This window comes from Mirounga angustirostris, unplaced genomic scaffold, assembly GCF_029215605.1.
Source record: "Mirounga angustirostris isolate CCGP_5_RB_7025 unplaced genomic scaffold, mMirAng1.0.hap1 SCAF_6, whole genome shotgun sequence".
NCBI lineage: Eukaryota > Metazoa > Chordata > Mammalia > Carnivora > Phocidae > Mirounga > Mirounga angustirostris.
In genome coordinates this window covers 47,106,404-47,125,127 of record NW_026991714.1, presented here as the reverse complement: position 1 = coordinate 47,125,127, position 18,724 = coordinate 47,106,404, and the positions used below count along the sequence as shown (strand labels likewise).

The 18,724-nt window shown below is 38.3% G+C and overlaps 1 protein-coding gene and 1 pseudogene across 1 annotated transcript in view; both read right to left on the bottom strand.

The window, feature by feature from the left end:
- The window catches only part of PLA2G4A (phospholipase A2 group IVA), a 153,174-nt gene that overhangs the window by 9,153 nt on the left and 125,297 nt on the right, over positions 1–18,724 (bottom strand). The window contains exons 16-17 of the mRNA XM_045877356.3: positions 11,180–11,364; positions 907–1,102 (exon numbers count right to left, since the gene is read on the bottom strand). Of these exons, the coding sequence (XP_045733312.1) occupies positions 907–1,102; positions 11,180–11,364 (381 nt within the window). The remainder of the gene's footprint in view (positions 1–906; positions 1,103–11,179; positions 11,365–18,724) is intronic.
- LOC123845583 (BAG family molecular chaperone regulator 2-like) lies at positions 16,372–17,950 on the bottom strand (annotated as a pseudogene).

Here is an 18,724-nt window from a genome sequence, read left to right as displayed (position 1 = left end):
AAATAAACGGTCTGCACTTGAATTCCTTTCCTGGAATCTGCTTCTGGGGAATCCAAACCAAAACATTATCTAACTGTGTTCATGCCACAGAAATGGGTTTCAAGTACTCTACTGTTCAATAACTAAAAATGCCCACCAATTCTTCCTTCTCTTGTTTTGAAGAATGACTCGTAATAACCTCCCTTCCTGATCCTTTCTCTGTCTTCCTCCACCATCTGGAAGATCACTTTCTTCTCCATCATCCCATGTCAAATCTGCCATGACTATCTTTTATATCTTTTCCTCTCATAACTGCACTTTCTGGTCCAAGGATAATATGATTTTTAGGCCTTAAGTATTCTGCCTGTCAATCTCTAGATCTCCTTTTGTTAATCAATATTTTCCAGGATATAGAAGAATCTACAGACTCTGGATGTAGTAAAACAGGACAACTGTGCCTTGAACTTGATTCTCTTTTTCTATAAAACATAACGAAGCAACCTGAAATTATTATTTATGTTGTACTGCCAGATTATATTAATCCTGGGTCACTTAACATTCCCAGAGTTTTTGTATGATTTGTTCTGAAACAAGGGCTCCCTTGCAAGGGTAATTTTCAAAATATTTAATAATCCCTATGGCAAGGGTGCCAATCACTCAGAACAAACATAAGCCCAGGTTTTGGAATAAAGCCCCAGAGATTTTTATTGAGCCAGTTGTTGATGTATCAGTTTCTGAATTATGAAGAACTCAGGGAATCTTGGAGTGAGAAAGAGGGCAGTACTTGAGGTCTCAGGATAGTAGTTATTTATTAAGGTAAGGGGAGCATTCAAAATTGTAGTAGCTAGTACAGCAAGTGCTGTTATAAACCCACTTAATATCAGTCTTTTACCGGATTTCTACTTATAGAATTTATTCCCCATGTACCTGGAGCCTTGTACTTTCTGAAGTTGATGTTGGCCAGAACAAAGTGGATGATAGTTGGGCAGTCTTTCTCCATATCAGGATTCTTGGGTTTAAAGACATAGCACTCCTTCAGTCCTTCTCGATCAAACACTTGAGGATCAATCTTTGGAAAGGGGAGCTTGTTCATTTTGGCCCACTTTTCTGCAAGTAGAAGTTCCTATGGAGGAGAGGTAAAGATGTATTTGGGAATTTTCAGTTTTTATTTATTAAGTTGGTCTGGCCATCATTCAGTGTTCATCAAGTGTTAACTGTGCTAGCAATGTGCTCCTTGCTAAGAAGAATAATGGCCCTGTTCTCCAGAAGCTCATTAATTAAAAAAAAAATTACAAAAGCACTCTATAAGTACACTTGTTAATTTCTGGCATAGGGCTAGCTCCATAGGAGGCATGTGAAAATTTACTGATGAACTGAACTGAATGAAATTATAGTGATGTAACTGTTATAGGAAAAAAAAAAAAAATTAGGGCTCTGGTTATTTATAAGCCCTGTGAACATTTTTTAACCCTTCAGAGTCAAAGAATGATGAAGCAAAATGAGGAACACTCTGGTACTGAATTTTTACTTGTACCTTCTCAACACAACCAATTAAAATTAGTAAATTTTATGTATACAAACATATTTGAGTTACTCTGAATCAGCTTTTCTTTTGCATCTGTTTATAAAAAGAATTTAACTTCTGGACTCAGAATGCTATATGTGTAGTGGCCAAGAATGGGCCAGACAGGGAAACCAAGAGTTTAGCTAATGGGCGTGGCAGATTGTGTGATGGTTTCCACATATTAGCTCCCTTCCCAGTAAGAGAATTATACATCCCTACCAGAATGAGAGGACACCTAAACACAACGACAGCAGTTGATTTGTAGCTGCTGACATGAAACGTGACCAAGAAAAACATGTTTGTTGTTGGCCACTGAGATTTTAGGTTTGTTTCTGCATCAAGGCTGACTAATGCAGTGGGTAAGCACACACACACACAGTATTAGGTTGAAACAAGAAAGCATAAATCAATATGGAGAGATGCCATAAATACAGCTTATTTATGTTTATATACAGCTTAAGGGGTAGTGAGAAAAATAAGAAGCAGACTCTCAGTGGTAAAAGGGCAGACTCCGGGGCCTGATTGCCTGAGTTCAAATGCAAGCTGTGGGACCACGGGCACGTTTCCTAATGTCTCCACACTCAATAGCCTCAAATATAAAATGAGTATGATAATAATAATATATATCTTATGATTGCAGTAGAATAAAATAATGTCTGTACAGTATTCAGAGTGGTCCTGGACACCTATCAATTGCTATACAGAAGTTTGATAAATAAATGTCAATAAAGAGAGGAAGAGAGGGCGCCTGGGTGGCTCAGTTGGTTAAGCCACTGCCTTCGGCTCAGGTCATGATCCTGGAGTCCCTGGATCGAGTCCCGCATCGGGCTCCCTGCTCGGCGGGGAGTCTGCTTCTCCCTCTGACCCTCCCCCCTCTCATGTGCTCTCTCTCTCTCATTCTCTCTCTCTCAAATAAATAAATAAAATCTTTAAAAAAAAAAAGAGAGGAAGAGAGGTAGAAGGGGAAAAATAAGGAAAGAAAAGGAAAAAGAAAGAGAGACAGGTACAGAGAAATTTCCAGAGGTTTTAGGGAAATGATCATTACAATCTCAAGTTATTTTAACCTACTCTTTGTCATCACATCGATTTATTCAATGATAACCATTAGTTGCAAATCAAAGCTCCATGCTAAGAGGTAGGGATATCACAGTAAGTGAAACTCTTGTCATTATGGGATTTATAGCCTGGTGACTGAAAGATAATAATCAAATTACTCCTTAGGCTTAAAACCATAGTAAATGCTATGAAAAAAGTATTCACCATGAGATCTGCAGTATATGTGGACTATTTCTTCAGAGTGTACATTAATTCATTCAACAATTATTATTGAATACCTGCTATGTTCTAGTCATAACTTGGCTGTCTTTGAATCCTTGAAGATCATAAATCAATGGGAAAGATAAATAATAGATATGATAGTACAGTATGATAGAGGCAGAGGATGTGATGGATGTCTCCATGCCTGGGCTGTGCAGTCTGAAAGGCCCACCTCAAACACAGACACCTAGATTTGCTAGCTGGGTGGTCTGAGACACACTGCGTAGCCACCACAAGTCAACAGGGAAGAAATTATTTTGTGGTGTGTATTTAGTGATATTCCCCTAATGGCACCATGGGAATCATAAGAACCAACCAACCAACTAACCAAACAGGGACCAGGCTGTTCACTATCCCTGAAATGGTAGGCTCCCAACCCTATTTCACCTACATTCCACCTGTTTCTTATTTCTCAGCAACTCATTTTCTATCACTGTATGTAAAGTTAATACCATTATCTTCCTCAGGACTGATATGAGGATTAAATGAGATAATGTATTTTTAAAAACTCAGTAATTTGTATTTAACAATATAATTTATATTTTAAATATTTATATTTAAAACAGCACCTTAAATTTATAGAAAAATATACATTCAACTTTCACTGTTCTTGATGCTTCTGGAATGTTGTGAATTTTACGTTGATCAACTCTCAATGCCATTTACAATAAAAATCTGGGAGAACAAAGGATTTAATGTATATTAAAGCAGTTGTTGCATAAACTAATAGGCAAAATATGATATTTTACTGAAAAAAATATTTTATTATATAATATTATTATATTTATATATATATTCTAGTTTGAAATTTGAGGAAATTTAAGGAAACTTTTATCACTAGCTCCTTTTTTACCTCCTGTTCAGTTGAATTATTCAGTTTATTTCTTGTCTGGCACTTTCACAATTATTCATTCAAGATTATTCAACACCAAAATAAAACCAAAAAGTTCATACTGTGGATCAATTGCGTGAGAATGAGGCAAAAAAAAAGAGCTTTCTAGTGTTTACAAACGTGACTCAGGATGACTAACGATGTGTGGATGTGTGGGGAAAGAGGAAAAGAGAACTTCGTGAGGTAAAAGACCAAGCTATTTTTACATAGATATTTCATGTTGGAATCAGGAAGCAATTGAAACTTTCCCTTTCCTGATATGATCCTTCTGTGGAAAAGGTTAAAAACTGATGACTATAGAGACAGTGATTACAGGATGGAAAAACTACCTCCTTTCTGATGTCTCGTTTCTCTATAAAGACTGAGAAACAATGACCCAGACTATGACTAGAGCAGACAAGTCTGAAAGGGGTATTTTAGAAGAATGCCACGAGCAAGAACATTGCTGCTTCATAAATATGGCAATATGCCTATCGTAAGTATCCATTTTGGTTGTTGGACACCTCATATACTTCAGATTTCCATAGACTGACTCATGGTAAATTGCCAGTACGCTTCTTTGTAAGATGTACACATTTTTGAGTACTAAGACACTGTGAAGGATAAGAAAAACAGTCTAAATAACACAGAAATATACTCAAACTATAGCGTGAGTGGCATATATATGCCATTTTATTTATTTTTATATATGGATAAATATAGTTATATGTATTTTTAAATAAATATATATTTATATATAATAAATTAGCTTTTCTCAAGAGGAAATGAGCTTTTTCTCTGCACACACCTAGGATACAGGCTTTCTATGATGTTTCTCAATATTTACCATCTATTTTTGGAAAAGGAGGTGGTATAAGTATAAATATGCATGTAAATATGTAAATAAATTGAATCTTAAAAAAATTATTGAAGCAAGTAATAGAGGATACAATGGATAGAAACTATAATTTAGAATTCAGTATTTTGTGGGTATGGTCATCATCACTTCCAATAAAAAGCATGCTGGTATTAGGTTCCATGAGCTTTATAATGCAACAGGTGTGAAAATAATTTTGCATATTTAATAATGTGTAGAATTTACATAGCACTTTATAGTTCTTGTTAGTTCTTCACTAAGATGTTACTATGCCTTCACAAAAATATGTAGAGAACTTAATGTTGGGTATATCTACTCATCATAAGGCATCTGATCCTTAATGACCAATACAGGTATAGTGGGTTCAATGGGGACCCTCCAAAAGATAAGTCCATGCTCTTACCCCCCCACCCAGCTCCAGGACATATGAATGTGACCTTCTTTGGAAGAGGGGTTTTTGCAAATGTAATTAAGCTAAGCATCTAAAAATGAGGTCGTCATGGGTTATCTGAGTGGGCCATAAATCCAATGACAAATATCCTCATAAGAAGACACACACACAGTAGAGAGGCCATATGGAGCTGGAGGCTGACACTGGAGTTATGTAGCCATAAGCCAAGGAAAGCCTGGAGCTGCCAGAAGCTGGAAAAGGCAAGGACAAATTCTTCTGTAGAGCCTTTGCAGGGAGTGTGGCCCAGAGGAAACCTTGATTTCAATTTCTGGCCTCCAGAACTGTGAGAGAATACATTTCTGTTTGTTTTAATCCACTCCATTTGTGGTAATTTGTGATGGCAGCCCTTGGAAACTAATGTTTGAGGTAAATCTGTAAATGCTACATTTAGCAACAGGCAGTTCTCTTTATCAGCTGTAGTGGATCAATGCCTGGAAAGCTAACACTTGGACCGTTCGGCCACGATGGTGTGTCAACCCCAAATACAAGTCAGAAGTAAACCATATTGAAGAGGCTCTAACACAAGGATCATGCCATAACGTTAACAAATAAATCAGGTTGGTGTGGGAAAATACAATTATTTTTCTGGTGTGTGTGTGTGTGTGTGTGTGTATGTGAGAGAGAGAGAGAGAGAGAGAGAGAGAGAGAGAATTTGATGGATTTTGGCCTTGAGTGAAAAACAGAAAGATGAGTCAGTTTAGATACATTACTTCCGTCATTTGTGAAAACTGGCTAATCTCCAATTTTCCTTCCTTCCCTCCTCCTCTTTGCCTTCCTTCATTACCTCCTTCTCTCCTTTTCTCCTTCCTTCTTTCCTTTTATTTTTAAGAAAATGAACCCACTGTTCTGGTTTCTGCTCATTAAGCATTTAAAAGGGCACTGAAAAACTGAGTTAGATTTTATGTCCAATATATGGCAACATAATACAAAATAACATTATTTAGGGCATAATAACTCTAATTCAGTACTCTCCATAAAATTTAGTAAGGCCCCCAAAAAAAATCTCTAGTGGTAAACTCTGAATTCTCCTATACTCCTTGCTTGCTCCTCACCAGAGCCAAAGCTTTCTTAAAAATTTTTTTTTTTTTCCTAAAATCACAGTCTGTTTCTTTTGCAGACTTGAATAGGAAGACCCTGGCTTATTTTCATGACCAACATTAAAGACACATGCTATTAGAATTCTCCTTGGATGGACCCTAATGGTGAAATAAATTTGCATGGCATATATCTAAGCTACTAAAGGGTTAACAAAAAGAAACTTGACAAAATGAAGCATAGAGCTGCTTTTCTTAAATCAATTATGAATATTATTTAGAATCATGAGGCTCTTTATATCTGGACTACTATTAGGGTACGTGCCTACAAATCTCAAAAAACAAACAAAAAAAACCCTCCAGTATTACTCACAGTGACATCATCAGTTTCCAAGGCCAGTTTGCGGCTATTAAAAGCCGTGATATCTATCATTCATATCTCCCTGACAAAAATCTGAGACTTAACTATTCTTATGAAATGTTTAGGGCGCCTGGGTGGCTCAGTTGGTTAAGCGACTGCCTTCGGCTCAGGTCATGATCCTGGAGTCCCAGGATTGAGTCCCGCATCGGGCTCCCTGCTCAGCAGGGAGTCTGCTTCTCCCTCTGACCCTCCCCCTCTCATGCTCTCTCTCTCTCTCATTCTCTCTCTCAAATAAATAAATAAAATCTTAAAAAAAAAAAAAAAAGAAATGTTTATATCAATAACTGTGAAATAAAGTTTATGGTTTTAATTTTTGGCTCAGCATTTTTGCTCTGCTCTTTTATTACAAATGGCATTCATATTTCAGTCTCAAAAACAGAAAATTATTCACTACTTAATCGACTTAATAAAATCCTGTTATTAGGGGTGCCTGGGTGGCTTAGTTGGTTAAGCAACTGCCTTCAGCTCAGGTCATGATCCTGGAGTCCTGGGATCGAGTCCCCCATCGGGCTCCCTGCTCAGCGGGAAGCCTGCTTCTCCCTCTCCCACTCCCCCTGCTTGTGTTCCTGCTCTCACTATCTCTCTCTGTCAAATAAATAAATAAAATCTTAAAAAAAAAAAAGAATGAGGGGTGCCTGGGTGGCTCAGTCGGTTAAGCCACTGCCTTCGGCTCAGGTCATGATCCTGGAGTCCCGGGATCGAGCCCCGCATCGGGCTCCCTGCTCGGCGGGGAGTCTGCTTCTCCCTCTGACCCTCCTCCCTCTCATGCTCTCTGTCTCTCATTCTCTCTCTCGCAAATAAATAAAATCTTAAAAAAAAAAAAAATCCTGTTATTACACGGGAGCTTTTCCCCTCCTCTCAAAAAACTTCACGTAGATTCCTTATCAATTTTTAAACCTTACTATATTATATGCAGGGGGCGCCTGGGTGGCTCAGTCAGTTAAGTGACTGAGAAAGTCGGTTAAGTTAAGAGAGAAAGTGACAAGATAGCAATAATCTGAAAGTTGAAAATAGAGCATTGTTAAAAAGTTCTTGCATATTCGCATACAGAGATACCATGCTGTGTTCATAATTATGTTTAAAAAATATTTAACAACATGGGAAAATGCTCACAGTATAATTTTAAGTAGAAAGAAGCAGAATGCAAAGCAATACGATCCTGGTGTACAAACACACACACAAAGACTATAGGAAAACAGTAAAATATCAGCAATTGTTTATGAATAACAGAAATGATATATATTCCAAATTTCTAAATTTTTTTTTACAATAAGTATATATTCTTCTTGACTAGAAATAATGAATCAAAGTCCATTTAAAAACTACAACAAAGTACAATGGTTCTTTTTAGAGGTACAAAGTGATATCCTCAAACCTTCCCAATATTAACTCATGAGGTAGTAGAGCTGTTATTCATATATAGAATGATGGCTTTGACATTTTACACTCCCATTGGTGAAATGAATAACACAGTTTCTCCCACCTCCAGAACTAGCTTCGAAGCTATCATCTTAGAGTCAGCCATTGGAACTCACCTCCCCACTGCTGCTCATGGTCATCAAATCCAGCTCTTGGCTTTCTCAGTCACCCGTCCTGTACAGTACTTCATTATCCTATGCTTCGATTATAGTAAACCCCTCTTTTTTAAAAAAAAATAATTTTTTTTTAAATGCGGGGCTTGAACTCACAACCCGAGATCAGAACCTGAGCTGAGATCAAGAGTCAGACGCTTAACTGACTCAGCCACCCAGGTGTCCTGTAGTAAATCTCTCTTAATTTTAATCTTTTGCTCTTCATTCTCCAAGTCATCCTACTTTCCACTGTGGGATTAATCATCCTAAAATTCCAATTGCATGAAGTCGTTTGTCAGCTGCAAACTCTTCACTGATTCTCTATTTCCCATCATGCAGCCCTAAAGCCCTCCTACTGGGAGCTTAATATTTATCACTTCTAGTCAGATCGCTCCATCTCCTCAGAAGTGCTCACAGCCATCCCTGTGCCATTTTCATCCTGTTCTATTTATTTCCCTGCTCATCTACTCCAGGACACACCTATCTATTCTTATATGGATCTCCCATAACACACATGCTTATATAAAGTCAAATTACTATTTAACAATAAGTTGCTCATTTTCCTTCCAGGTTGACTCTTGTGTATAAAAGTCTTTCCCCCAAGAAAGCTAAAATGTTTTGGAGATCAAGAACCATGGTTTATCATTAACTGCTGCACACAGCACACAGCACAGAAAAAAATACATGTAAAACATGTTCAAAGGAGGCAGCTAGTAAAGGGGAAAGATCATTAGATTGTCACTCTGGAGCCTTGAAATCTGGTCCAGCGTGACCACTTCTTAACCAGCACTTTTCCAGCCAGGTCCTGGGGCTATGTTCTGTTCACCCATTATCTTATTTAATTTGTTGATATGATGAAATTGCTCATCTCACCAACCCTTGTTTCCTTGTTAGAATACCAGTAACTGCCTCAAAAAAAAAAAAAAAATCAAACGTGAAAGCAATTTTTAAAAATGAGACTTTATATATATTAAAGAGCTGTTACAATAGCCACTATCAGTCCTGAGAGCAGCTTAATCATAGTATAAGGGGAAGGAAAGCAGATGTCAGAGAACCTGGGTTATCACTGACTTCCTGGTTGACCTGGTTATCACTGACTCTTCCTCCTTGACCTGACTTATCACTGGCCCTTCATGGTTGGGAGATCATGGACTGTGTCACTTAGCTTCTATGAATTTCCGTGTCTTAATTGATGAAATGGGTATAATAACTCCATCGCTCTCATAGCATTTCATTCATTCACTCACAAAAAATGACCTACTCACACTTTGGCCAACACTTATAATACAATTAGAACCAAATGATTAAAACAAAACATACATTCAAAATAGTGTTCTAGTTCCCAAGGAGTTCACAGACAGTGGAAGATATATATACATACAGACAATAGACCATGAAAATTGCCATATTTAGAAGAATCTACTAAGTCCTTTGTACTGACACTCAATCTGTGGAGGTCAAGAAAGATAACATTTGAGATGTGTCTAAAGAAAGTTTGAGGTCTCCAGGTGGAGGGAACAGTAACATTCATGGTCTCACTTGGGTGAGGCCACAGTGCTGCTAAGCAATGTATGCTGCCTGTTAGAATTTCTTCTCATTTCTTCAGAGGCAGGCTTTTATTCTCGCCAGGTTCCTGGCTCCACCACCTCTACCCTCTCGCTCTCAAAAGATAACACTGAATTATAATTTCTACAAAAGTAAGAAGTCATCAGGTGAATACTTTCTTAACTTCCCTCTCTGTGCCTAACAGTGACCTTCCATCACAGCCATCAGATTCCCCCTGCCCTCTTGCCCCAATATCAACATTTATAAATTACTCTCCACCTATATTTTTGTATCTCCTTTGCACTCTTCACCCCTGTAGCCTTCCAAGGGCTGTGACCCCATCATATATGCCATCTCTCCATTCTCCAATAACATAATCATTAATGACTCCCAGCCATCAGCATTTAAACACATTCGAGTCTCTTCTGTTAACAACCCACCTCTCCTATACACAGTTTTCCTGTTCCCCACCTCTTGCAGATACAGTGCATCTCCTTCTTCCCTGGACGATCTACAGGATTATCTCCATTTTCTTATCTTCCACCCTTCCTTCAAATCACTGCAGTATGATTTCTGCCCTCATGATGTTATTGAAACTGCCTTTGGGGCGCCTGGGTGGCTCAGTTGGTTAAGCGACTGCCTTCGGCTCAGGTCATGATCCTGGAGTCCCAGGATCGAGTCCCACATCGGGCTCCCTGCTCAGCGGGAGTCTGCTCCTGCTTCTCCTTCTGACCCTTCCCCCTCTCATGCTGTCTGTCACTTTCATTCTCTCTCTCTCAAATAAATAAAATCTTTAAAAAAAAAAAAAAAAGAAAAAAGAAACTGCCTTTGTCCAGTTCACCTAAGACTTACTTGTTAAATATCTTCAACTGATTTTCACAACACTGTATACTTCCTTGATTTTCATTATTTTCCCCTGATAATTGCTGTTGTACCTTCAAAATAGTATTTCATGTCCTCTCTCCAAGTATAACTCCCCATGCATGGTTTTAATTATCTTTTACTTGCTAACATCCAAATCTCAGCATAATTTCCTTGAACTTCAGATAGGTCACATAATTCTTGTTCTGCTTAAGATTGTAAACTTTAATGGGGTCCATGGGGAATCATTTACAAGTTTCCTCTTTTTCTTTTTTTCTCCTTTTCTTTTTATAAGTTTCTTTAAGAAGGGGAGTGATTGAATCACATCTGTGTTTTTATTTATTTTTTTTTTTAAAGATTTTATTTATTTATTTGAGAGAGAGAATGAGATAGAGAGAGAGAGCATGAGACAGGGGAGGGTTAGAGGGAGAAGCAGGCTCCTCACCGAGCAGGGAGCCCGATGCGGGACTCGATCCAGGGACTCCAGGATCATGACCTGAGCCGAAGGCAGTCGCTTAATCAGCTGAGCCACCCAGGCGCCCGGCATCTGTGTTTTTAAAATATGACTCATAGTAATGTAGAAAAATAGGCTCAAGGGATAAGAAATTGGAGGGAAGAGGACTAAGATATCTACAAGGCATGCAAAAGAACATGCTAGATCATGGGATGCTATATAAATTCTCCTTACCTTGAACGGAGGACTGGAGTCACATGGTCTTGCAGAAAAGTCAAAGGAGATAATGAGATCAACTCCCCTCTGAGGTCTCAGGATCAAGGGGTATGGCAGGTTAAACGTGAGGCCACTGTCCACGACGTGAATCTTTTTACTTTTGACATCCAGAGGCTCATATATTTGCTCAAATTCATCAGGATCTTTAAAAAGGAAAGAAACAAAAGAATGAATTAAGTGACCACTTAACATTATTTAGAACATAAAAATATTTTTAATGTCAATTTGTGAATACAATTTCATATGGTTAGGCCCTCAGGGGAGTCAAACAGAACTGGACACGAGTCCTGCTTTAGCAACTGTAAATGAATTATATTCTTTAACTCAGAGTTTCCACTTTCAGGGTTAAAGGTCAAATAAGGGTGCTGTGAGGACTAAGTGGGACAATGCATGGAAAGTACTTAGCTCAGGCCCTGGCATTAACTCTAAGCTGCGATCATGATTCCTTTAACAGTATTACCTCACTTTACCTAGGTCTTTACTGGCTTAAAAGCATGTCCTCAGACATTATCTTGTTTTAAGTCATGACAGACATGTGAGGTAGACGATCTCTGTAAGTGAAGGATGAAATAAATTCATCTCTACAGTGACAGAACTGGGGAGTGGCGGAGTCTGAATGGATCCCACACTGCATCTCCCAAGGTGATTGGAGTTCAGGGAAATCACCCAGTCAACACATTCAGCAGACATGTATTGTCTGCTACTATTTGGGCTCTATTCCATGTACTGAACAAGATGCAAACTCTGCTCTAACAGAGTGCATGACTGACAAATCAGTAAACAAATAGATAGTTCAGGCAGTATTAAATGCACTGTAGAAAATGATAGAGGGTCATATCCCATAATAGGGAGTAACTTCAGTTGGATAATCTGGAGAGACCTCTGAGAAGACGACCTTAAGCTGAGACCAGATTAATAATATAGAACGGGCCAACCAAAGATTTGGGGGGATATTTTTTCCAGGGCAAGAGCCAGAGCAAAGGCCCTGAGGCAGAATCAGACTTGGTATGTCTTAGGAACAGCAAGAAGCCCAGTGTGGCTACAGTATTGGAGGAGAGTAGAATGAGGTGACAAGGGGATCTGAAAGAAAGCAGGGTCTAGAAGTCATTTGTTTTAATAGAAAATGGTAACATGCTTCTCTTCACGTTTATGTGTGGTGCTCCTCATTCACTTCCCACGAAAAAGAGGTGTGATCAGAATTGAACTGATTTGAGCTGAATGAAATGACATGCAATTGTTTTGGTCTGTCTCCTTGTCCTCACATGTGTTCCGTTAAGAAGAAGGCTGGAAAGTTCAAGAACAGAGTGAAGGTGTTCATACTAGACATGCATTATGATCTCTGAGAAAGCTAGTAACTTCCATTTGGTAAGTCTTTTCATAGAGGCAGTAATAAAAACTAGAGGGTCAGACTAACCTGTGTTTATAGAACCCCCCTCCCCCATACAAGGTGGTTAATATGTATTATCCAGGAAAAGGCTCAGCACATGGTGGGAATCCACTGCATGTTCATTTCCTCCATATATTTCTAAATAAGAATGATACTGACTATAATCCTCTCATAGTGAATTTTATCATTATGTTTTAAGAGCAAGGGATCCCAAAGAAAGGCAAATCTTTTAAATTCTTCCTGTCCCATTAATCCCACAATTCTCCTCATCATTAAAATCTGAAAACTAGCAATGAAACAATTAGGCTTGACGTTTATTCAATGTGAATCGAAAACAGTTCTAAATTAGATTTGGGCTTAATTACTTAAGAAAATGTTATTATCTTTTACGTTTCTACAGTTAACAGGGAATCATGTGGTTTTTTTCTCTCCTGTTCATTAAAATTTCTCATCCCTAGAATACTGAATAACAAGTGAATGCTACAAACATATACTGGTGTGTTTAGGAATGAAGAGGAAAAGTTTACAGTTGAGGTGATTTGTATTGTCCAGAACTGGTGAATGAGAAAAGGTGTGAATGAATGGTCTTAAACAAAAAAACAAATATACTAAAAAAAAAAAAAAAAGGTATGGGGGAATGGTTTAGACAAGAATAAGGTCGTGTGATTGAATATATGACTGAACGAAAAGGTAGGCCAAGTTAAAAAAAAAAAGTCTTGTTATCTGAGGTGAATGCGTAGGCCAACAAGGACAGAAAAATCATTCGGCAAATAATTATCTCCAGGTTAATTCTCCTTTCTTTTTTTATCAAGTATGTGTGGATTGTAGTGACAAAGTACTTTGCTACCAGCCAAGATTCTAAATTTCTATCACAGAAACTTAAACCTCAGAATTATAACATTGAAAAATATATATATTCTCAAACACGATTTTAATATTTTCCTCTGAAATGTTTGTTTAAAAACTACATATGTAAAAAAATTAAAAAAATAAAAGACTACATATGTAAATTTTCTAAAGGTGAACAATTGTGGGTCTTTGTCTTCTATTAGTTTTTAAATATTTGACTAAGAAGCTGGACGTTCATTACTTGGGTACTTTTATTTCTCCTAAAAGCAGCTTCATGTATTTTGAGTGTCTCTCATGTATTCGAAATTTTATATATGAGATTTATCATTCTTCTAAGACTCTTACAAAAGAGGTATGATTAGTGTCATATGAAAGATAAGGACGCTAAGACCCAAGAGGTCCAGTTTCACACAGTGACAGTCAGGATTCCAAGCCTGGCCCAGGTCTAAGCCAACTGCATCCTGTGTCCCATGGTTGCTTCAGTAAGTGGTGGGGCCATAGAACTGAAAGGTTTAAAAATGGCTAACTTAAAAATCGCAATTACAACAGAGAGAGGCTAACTACGCATGCAGCTGTCAATCATCAAAAGCACATTAGTATGTGTCTTTAATCACAAGTCAACACAAACGTCTTAAAAACACATTAGTGGCAATATTTTTTACAATGCAGTGATTTCTCCTCATATTATAAAGTATAATGACAGTTCACAAATGGTTTTCTTTGGCTTCCTACACTTAGTACTTTTTTTTGAATTTTAGCTAAAAGATTCACCGAAGCAGACCATTTCTCTCACATTGTTTGATATGCTCCTTCTCGTCATGAAACTGGTAGTCTCCTTTTTTCCTCTTTTATATCCAAGATAACATCTGAGAGACAAATCATGACATGACCAATTCCCAGCTCTGGCATGTAGCTAAACACCATGGTTCCACCCTTCCAAATAAACTGACAGGAAGTAGTGTTTCTTAATTGTGTTGCAAACAACATAGTTTTGCAAGATATTAACAGATGTTCTATACACAAAATAAGAGTTTCATGATCAAATAGGTTTGAGAAATAGAAGATCAACAGCTTAAAGTAATGGCCAGTTATATTGTGTATTTCCTATTCTCCTTACTATGCCTTGGGCTAACTGCCCTTTTTAATGAGGATGCTACTTAAAAAAAAAAAAATGCGGGGCGCCTGGGTGGCTCAGTTGGTTAAGCGACTGCCTTCGGCTCAGGTCATGATCCTGGAGTCCCTGGATCGAGTCCCGCATCGGGCTCCCTGCTCGGCAGGGAGTCTGCTTCTCCCTCTCCCACTCCCCGTTTGTGTTCCCTCTCTCGCTGTGTCTTTCTCTGTCAAATAAATAAATACAATCTTTAAAAAAAAAAAAATGCTACTTAATCTTCACAGGAAGTCTGTAAGATAGGTACCACTATTATTTCTATTTTGTAAGTAAACTTGGAGTAAATAGTGAGGATTGTTGCAACCTTGCTGTCCTACGGTTCCAGGTTCCATCGGGATCAGGGGTGTTGGTTTTTAGTTTGGCTCCATTTTTCTATCATTGCTAACTGACGTTTATGCTAAGTAACTGCTCAAGACTGTCCTGCTAATAAATGGCCCAGCCAGGATTCAAACGTAAGCCAGACTGCTTTTTCAAGTACTATCTTGAGGCACCTTGAATAGGGCTGCTTAAATTCATTAGAGTATCCCAAGTCATTATGAAGAGGGGGATGGAGTTAGTTTTTCCAAATTTACTTGACCTTGAACCCGATTTATTGTATAACATCTACTAGAATGTCCGAGAGAGTTTGATAAATCCCACTATGGGAGAATATCCTCCCACAGTTTAAAGCATACATGGTTTCTCAACCTGTAAATGAATTAATCAGGTTCTTTGTTAGGTATGGAAACATGCTGTGTTTAATAATTATGTACCATCTCCTTAAAGCAGTTCAGCTATGAATATTTGCAATGGTCATTTTTTTTTAAAGATTTTATTTATTTATTTGACAGAGAGAAAGAGCAAGAGAGTGAGCGAGCGAGCACAAGCAGGGGCAGAGGCAGAGGGAGAACAGGCTCCCGCTGAGCAAGGAGCCCAATGAGGGGCTCGATCCCAGGACCCTGGGATCACAACCTGAGCCAAAGGCAGACACTTAACCGACTGAGCCAGCCAGGCACCCCTGCAATGGTCATTTTATAAATACCTTACACAGATTCAATTTATGATGTACAAAAATGTTTGGGTGTTTGTGTATTGAACTCTGGCCTAAATTAACGCGTGCCTCGATTTTTTATTCCAGATGGTATGTGTCACAGTAAGTAACATAAACACAAAAGTAAACAGGAAAGAAGTCACATAAATAATGGACAGCTTCTCTGAAATTAGTTTCTACAGGTATACAACTATTTTGAAGTAAGCAAGTGAGAGGAATTCCCTCATCTTATTATTTCTCTTATTTTCAGAAGATTGTCTACAAGGTGAAGTAATAGGTACAAAATATTTTTCTCATCTTAGGTTGAGAGATTAGTCTAAGATACTCAATTTTAATCTGTACAAACAAAATCATAGGGTAAACTAAAATGTAAGATTTTCCTACTAAAATGTAAGATTTTCCTAATACAATATTTAGATAAGGTAAAAATCTCTATTTCCTTTTTGCGTGGGGGGAGTAAAAAAATGAGCAAAATAACCTTAATGTTTTAATTAAATTATGGTATTTTTGACTGTATAGTAAGTAGGGTTTTTTTAAAAAAGATTATTTATTTTCTAGTGAAAGAGCTACATTTTAATTACTGAAGACGGTACAAATTGATGTAACTCTCATACAAAAAAATTTGGAAATATGTCAGGCCATGAAAACGTATATACCTTTTGACCCAGTAAATCCCACTACTGGGCATTTATACAAAGAAAATCAAAAACAAAAGAAAGAAGGAAAAAAGTCTCTGTATATAAATATGTTGCAGGAATAAGCAACAAATTGGAAACAAACTAAATATCCAATAAGGGGAATGGGGAAGTAAATTATACAAAATACAGAATAGAGGTTTTAAAGTTGACAATTAGACTTTATAGCGGCATTTTTAAAAAAAGGCAAGTTACAACACTATTTCTGCAATGATTAAAAATTTAGAGAAATGATGCATTTGGAAAAAGATGAAGTGGACATAGAGTTGTTCACAGTAATAACATTAGATGTGAATTCTCTCACACTTTATGTCATGTTTTCATATATATCAACAAATACATTCATATTATCAGATGCATAAATCTTAAATTAAAATAATTTGAGACAGATGTCCAAAAAAAGTGCTTTACGAAAAAGAAGATGTTGGGAAAGTTTCTTATTCTGTGATTCCTTTTGTCCTTTTAAGCACACTACTTAGTTAACAATAGATGGGTGGTTAAGTTTGTCAAGAATTTCTAGTCAACCAAATGCCGCATGTGCCCAAGTATCTCCATGCCAGACAAAGCCCAGGAAAGAACAATAATGCTTTTGGCCCAGGCTGAGCAGTTACTCTCTCCTATATACTAAGTAGTCATCCACAGAATAGTAAAAAATATATATTATATATATTAGGTGCTAGAGCCTATACAAGACAAGAATTCAATCTAAAAACTAGAAAGATAATTAAAATAGTTCTAGTTTTAATTGTGTTATTCACAAAACTGATGACACTGGAGTATTTTCCTCATGTGAAACAACACTCAGTATCAAATGTTATGCCTAACACGAAGAACTAATGTTTAATCATTTTTATATCATTATTTGTAAGTGCTCCTATGTTTCAAAACTAATTAAATTTGCCTTCAGCATTTTGTAGCAGAGTTTTGGAACCAGCTCCTTTAGAATGCTCTAACAGCTTGACGGCCCTGTCAAAGTTTTCAGTATTTCTAAGCAGAGTCTCTAATCTTCTCTTAATTTTCTTCTGATCTTCAAGAGCACAGCCAATTACTATGGACTGAAACTTCTGGTCACCAGGCCAGATGGCACCTCGGATGAACATGCACCGTACAGTGACATCAGGTGACACTCGGCATTTCCCAAATCATCCAGAAACTTACTGAGGACCTCATCAATAATCCTGGTGGCATGCTTTAGGGATTCTTGATGCTGGGGGTTTCTAATTGTTTCTACTGAAACTTCAAGGGTGAGGGTTGGTCCCATCAAACGGTTTGCCGTCAGATTTAATTCTTCTCTTTCTCCGTCGCTGATCTGCCCCATGTCCTGGCTATTTTGGATGCCGTGGATCATTTCCAGGAGGCTTTCTTTCTCTTGCTCAACGGCAGTTGCTGCTTCTCTCAAAGCTTCCACCCTGAGCTCCAGCTGGTCCAGGCTCTCCAGCAGGTGGCTGGAGCGGTGGGCCGTGGAGGAGGAGGGGCAGAAGCACCCCTCGTTGGCTTTCGCGTTGATCTTCGCCTGAAGCCATCTGAGCCTCCAAGGCGGAGCGGCCAAGAGGTCCCCGGCCTCTCCGGCAGCGGTGAGTGGAGAGTCCGGTGGTTGCCGTCACCGCGCGGGGCGCCCGCCTCCCTCTGACGCCCGTGGGGGCGGCCTATTTATTTATTTGAGAGAGAGAGAGAGAGAGAGAGAGTACGAGCGGGGGGATGGGGCAGAAGGAGAGGGACAGAAGCAGATTCCCCCCTGATCGCGGAACCTGATGTGGGGCTCGACCCCACGACCCTTAGATTATGACCTGGCTCAAGCGACTGAACCACCCGGGTGCCCCTGTATAATAAACAGAAGTTTTAAGAAGACTTTATGAACCAAGATGATTACATTTTATGATAAATCTTTTAACTTTTAGCTCCACACACGTGGTTAGTCTCAAACTTGGAAATAATCAGGAGATAGACAAGGTCTACCTTAGTAAGGACCTGTCTGAGAGAGCACTATGGATTTAGTAAATCCAGTCATTTTTAACAATGTTAGCCTGTAAATTATAATGTGAATGAACTCATCACTGACCTGAGTAGATTCTTGACTAAAATCTATATGCCATACACATTTTTTTTCAACTGGGTAAATACAGAGCAAGTGAAACAGAATTTTTAGGAGATAGAACATTAAGAAACAAAATTTAAGGTTCTTCACAAAGAGCATTAATTGAAAACAATTTTAGGTTAACACATTCCAAAATAGGTCAACAAAAGAATGTTTAGTCATGGGCGCCTGGGTGGCTCAGTTGGTTAAGTGACTGCCTTCGGCTCAGGTCATGATCCTGGAGTCCCTGGATCGAGTCCCGCTTCGGGCTCCCTGCTCAGCAGGGAGTCTGCTTCTCCC